We start from the raw sequence: 5,199 nt of genomic DNA, 5'->3' as shown, positions 1-5,199 counted from the left end.
ATGATAGTTTGGGGGTGCTGAACCCGAACCCGGATTTTCTTGTGTGTTTGGGACGGAACTGCCCAAACTAAACTTTGGCAGGTTCACTTCTCACTAATCATATTTTGGGTCTAATATGTATAAATGTGATCAGGTTACTTTTTTTTTTTAATTCTAAAACTTTGAGTTTTCTACATAAGCAACTTTACAAACAGACAGAAAAATATTAACAATTGGTCAAACCAACCAACATTTAAGAACAATAAATTTAAAGCGTAACTCTAAAAAAAAAAAAAAAACTTTTGATATGTTATAGTACCTGTGGCACTGATCTTTTCCAATGGAGACCCCCTTCCAGCAGCTTTAGTTTTTTTCAATATAATTTTTTTCTAAATTTTATTTGGTTTTGTGTGAAAAGTCCCATCCAATTTACAGCAGCAGGCTCTATGTGCTGCATCCAAACACAAAATTCTGGGGGCAAAACAGGCTACAAACATCCGGGGGTGAACTGCCAGGGGTGGACTGCTGGGGGCAAAACCTCCGGGAGCGAACTGCTGAGGGTGAAAAATCCGGGGGCAAACTGCTGGGCATGAAACATCCGAGGACGAAATGCTGAGGGAGAAACATTCGGGGGCAATATGTGCGGGGGTGAAATGTGCGGTGGCGTAACATTCTGGGTGCCAAATACTGGGGACGAAATGTGCGGGAGCGAAATGTACCCGGGGCAAACTGCTGGGGGCGAACTCCTGGGGGTGAAACATCCAAATTCCGGTAGGTGCTAACTACCTGCCTGTTCTGACCAGTGCCAATCTCTGCCGGTGACTCGGACTTCATTTGACCTCAATTCAATAGGGCAGTTCTTCTACATTCAGGCTGCTCTGTCAATGGTTCGAACTGCCGATGTCATGCTGATTGACAGATAGCTCTCCACAGTTAGGCAGTCAATCATAATGACAATGGTGCTCTCTTGTCAGAGTAGCCTGGAAGAAAAAGAGATGCTTTGTTGACGTGACTTCAAATGAAGTCAAACAGTCATCACCTGATCCCGCAGACATTGGCACTGAACAGAGGTGGTAAGCAACTACCTGCCCATAAGATATAAATAAGCAAAATCCAGGATAAACCCCTTTAAATAGGTTGTCTACTACTTTTACATTGATGACCTATAATTAGAATAGGTCATCAATGACTGATCGCCTGGGATCAGACAACTGGAACCTCCACCATTCAGCTGTTATCAGTGTCGGCGGCCACCGGGTGCAAGTACTCATTTGCCAAGCTGCTCTGTCTACTTGTAGTGGACACCACAGGGCACTACACATCTGCCTCCTATTGATTAGAATAGGAGGTGGAAGTGCAGTACCCTGCCACGGCCTCTACAAGTAGATGAAGCAGATTGGTAAGTAGTGCTTCCAGCCACCGGCCGCTGCCGCCGCCACAAAGAGCAGCTAATCATCGGGGGTGCTTGGTGTCAGACCACTACCTATCAGACATTGATAACCTATCCTAAGGATAGGTCATCAACATAAAAGTAGTGGACAATCTCTTTAATGGACAGATAGTATCGAAAAGATGCTGCAGGTCATCACCAAGCATAGTGAAAACAGTTAAAAATTGCACTAAAACCGATGATGGTGCCATCTATAGCCACTAAATAGGGCTGTACTCTATTATAGGGAGCACTGCACCAGTATCAGTTTGGCTTGATCAGAACGAGTATTCAGGATTTGAATGTAAACCAGAATCTTTCCATTAGCAAACAGCAAGTAGAAGTCTTCAAAATTTTGGAATAATTGAAAGACAACAAGAAACTAAGGAAAGATTCCTATACACAGGGAGTCAAGGCTATGGTTACTGCTAACTTAGCTACTACAAATAATTGGAAGAGTAAATAGTTTTGCATGACAGACATCTCTGTTGGTTTTGATCAAGAACTGAAATGTTAGAGTGCTCGGTACTCGAATCGAGCAGGTCAGACGAGCTCGACTCGAGTAACAAGTATGTTGGAAGTCAATGGTAAACTCGAGCACTTTTCCAGAAGACAGGATCTTTCCCTTTCTCCCTCCTTACATGGACCTGAACACTTAAGCACTCCGATGCTCGATCGAGTATTGAGCAGTGCTGAGACCGCTCGCCCGTCACTAGTCTCTGGTGGTGGCCTACCTCCTGAAAATAAAAGGATCAAACAGGTTGATATCCACCTGCCCAATCTTTCTCTTCTCAGACATTTTCTGGCAGTGAAGAATTGGATGACATTAGATGGTCAGCCAGTCTTGCCAAAATTGGCAACTTTCTTTATCATTATCACCACTTTTAAATGGATTTTTCGGTCTTATGGAATGGATAATCTATAGTTAGGATTGGTCATCAATATCAGAAAGATGGATGGTGGAGTGTCTATTGTCAGACCTCCAACGATCTAATGTTAATGACTTATCTTAACGATAGATCACAGATATCAAAAACCCTTTTAATCTTTAACATAGGTGGTAAATGCAGATCAATATGTTGAGATTTGAAATTAATATTTCTTTTGCTTCTGATTTTACTATGATACAATGTTCATACAATACCGAAGGGTATGAATGTGTCTTATAATTAGAAGTTCTATTCAAATACGGTAAGTAGATGTCGAGTTTTTATCCTCAATCGAATTAGTGCAAAATTTGAATTAATTTTTGAGAAATTAAAAGACAGAAAATCACCTTATATGTGGGAAGCACAATTTTTTAGACATAATTATGTTACATATATAACATTTACTGGACATGGACACCTTGAAGAACATTTTCTTTTAACCGATTGATGTATTATTGGCTAGAACGAATTTTACAATAACATTTAAAAAATGTTCAAGTGGTTGGCATCTACAGTACATCTTCTATTTATCACACAGTATGTGGCAGATTGAAGGATGAGTTACCAGTAAATCTATCAGTTATCCCATTCCGAGTGCAGAAAATATAACCCTGATCTCTCTTCTCCTGAACAATCGTCTCAAATAATTTATGACAAAATTCAAGTTCAAGTTCAATTTTTTTGAAAAAATGTGAATTATAAGCAATGTGTACTCAAAACCTATGGATTTGCTTAAAAGATTCGGCAAACCTAAGATTCCTGGTACCATAGCTACAGACAGTAAACTGGACTTATCCCAAACATTTATTTCCTAACCGAAATGTTTGAATTAAAATATTTGCACTTAAGAGAAAGGAAGATATCATTCTTGGCATAAAATTTTCCATTTTTGGCTTGTTGTCTAATATCGGAGAAAAATGTTCCATTTTTTGGCTTGTAGTCTAAAATCGGCATAAAATTTTCCATTTTTGGCTTGTCGTCTATCATTGGAGTAAAATTCTTTATTTTTGGCTTATTGTCTCACATCAGAGTAAACTTTTTCATCTTTGGCTTGTAGTCTAACATCCTTGCAGTATAAATGCATTGTATTTATACCGTTGCAGATATTGTTTTTATGCTTTTTGCTTTTGATTGGTCTGTATGTTCTTTAATGAATACAGAGGAAAGTTTCCTCTTGGACATGCTGTATTTTTGCTGCAATGACTTCCAAGCTTGGTAAAAGCCCTTATCCACAGAAGTAGACAAGAAGTAGAAGATGAGAGGATCCAGAAAAGCATTGCAAGTGCTCGGTAGAAGAGCCACCTTGCGCCAAGTCACACTCTTTTTTTGTACAAACCCAACGATGTGAGAAATATTGTAAGGAGCAAAACAGACAATGAAAACAATCAAAGTGGTCACTGCCACTCTTATGGCTCTCCTCTTATACTTGACATGCATGGAACTTTTCATCAGGATTTGGATGCAACGGGTATAGCAAAAGAGAGTTATGGCCAAAGGCAAGAAGAATAAGACAACGGAAAGCTCAAGTCTTGCAGGTACGATCAAAGCCAATTGCTGGACTGTAAAATTTTCATAGCAAACCACTTTATCATCGTCAGTATGAGAGAGGAACATTTCAAGAGAGCCTTTTTGAGAAGTCTCCAAGACGAAAACAAAAGACACATGGAAAAATACAAGTGCCCAAAGACAGATACAAATAAGGAGTGAGTACCTGGGCTTCTTATAAATTTTGTACTTGATGGGAAAAGCGGCACTCAGATATCGTCCAACACTCACAGCGCTGAGGAAGCAAACGCTGGCATAAATGGTGCTGAAGTGTATGAAGTTAAAGATAGGACACAGAACTTCGGGAAGAGTCCATCCGTGAAGAAAAGTCTCCATTATTTTTATGGGTAAGAACATGATGAACACCAGGTCGGAAGCACACAAGTTAATCATGTAGATGAGATTTGGAGTCAACCTACTTCGAGCCTTCTTGAAGAAAATGTAAAACACCAGTAAGTTGGATGGCAATCCAAGAAACATGGTCATCACATAAATCACCAGAGACAGAGTATCCAGAATCATGTTAGCATCCATTGTTGGTTAGGAAATATGTGGATGAAGACATCTTTGCGGTTCCTTGATGTATAAATGCACAGAGATAGGCAACAGGTCCAAGTTCTGTCACAAGTTTCCACCAGCAAACACTTTGGCTCTACTGGTCGGTCAAACCTGAAGACAACGTGGCTATCGAGACTGAATGTTGAGCGTTGGAAAACAACAGATTTTCCAGCCAAAATCAGAAGTATAAATACTCGCAAATGAGTTAACGTTCCCCATTTGAAAGGATGATGTCACCGCTCTTGAGAGGACAACCTGGTCACAGAAGGGATCTGAAGACGACTGACTTGCTCTCCACAAAGCAGATCTTCTGAATATCATGTGCAGCTGTGACTATAGTATTAAACACCTGGATGCTCGCCAATCCACCTCTTATTTTTGTCCTTTAAATGGATGGGAAATGGTCCAGAAAGATTGCTGATCTCCACTAACATTTAGTTCAGAGTGCTCCCGTAACAATCCGGCCTTAACTAACAGCCCATAAAGCTATAAATTGGTAACTGATTCTATAACATGACTTTAATTCAAGTATTGAAATAAGGCCAATGAAATGATAAGCCACCAAGAGTTTTATGCTGTGTGAAAAGAGGAAAAAAAATCATTGATGCAGTGCGGAGAGAGCGTTAGCTGGTACTAAAGCACAGACATATGACTGGTATTGGTGACACTTAGGGATTGTTGCTAGGAGAACATCAATTATAGTCATTACATGGAAGCTTCTTGATATCTTACACAACAAATCCAAACTAAGCAAACATA

The 5,199-nt window shown here is 39.9% G+C and overlaps 1 protein-coding gene across 1 annotated transcript; it reads right to left on the bottom strand.

The window, feature by feature from the left end:
* Positions 1 to 3,193: 3,193 nt before the first annotated feature.
* Positions 3,194 to 4,404, bottom strand: LOC141084893 (free fatty acid receptor 2-like). The gene has a single exon (XM_073569847.1). It carries the CDS (start codon positions 4,402 to 4,404, stop codon positions 3,427 to 3,429), a length of 978 nt encoding a protein of 325 aa, XP_073425948.1. The 3' UTR covers positions 3,194 to 3,426.
* Between the last annotated feature and the right edge of the window lie 795 nt (positions 4,405 to 5,199).

The sequence above is a fragment of the Dendrobates tinctorius genome, unplaced genomic scaffold, assembly GCF_039654945.1.
Source record: "Dendrobates tinctorius isolate UK_male_01 unplaced genomic scaffold, ASM3965494v1 ptg000028l, whole genome shotgun sequence".
NCBI classification, from domain to species: domain Eukaryota; kingdom Metazoa; phylum Chordata; class Amphibia; order Anura; family Dendrobatidae; genus Dendrobates; species Dendrobates tinctorius.
Note: the sequence above shows the minus strand (reverse complement) of the source record. Positions and strands in the feature narration are given on the sequence as shown.

Coding starts and splice junctions, on each gene's coding strand:
- LOC141084893 (XM_073569847.1), bottom strand. CDS start 4,404: ATGATTCTGGATACTCTGTCTCTGGTGATTTATGTGATGACCATGTTT.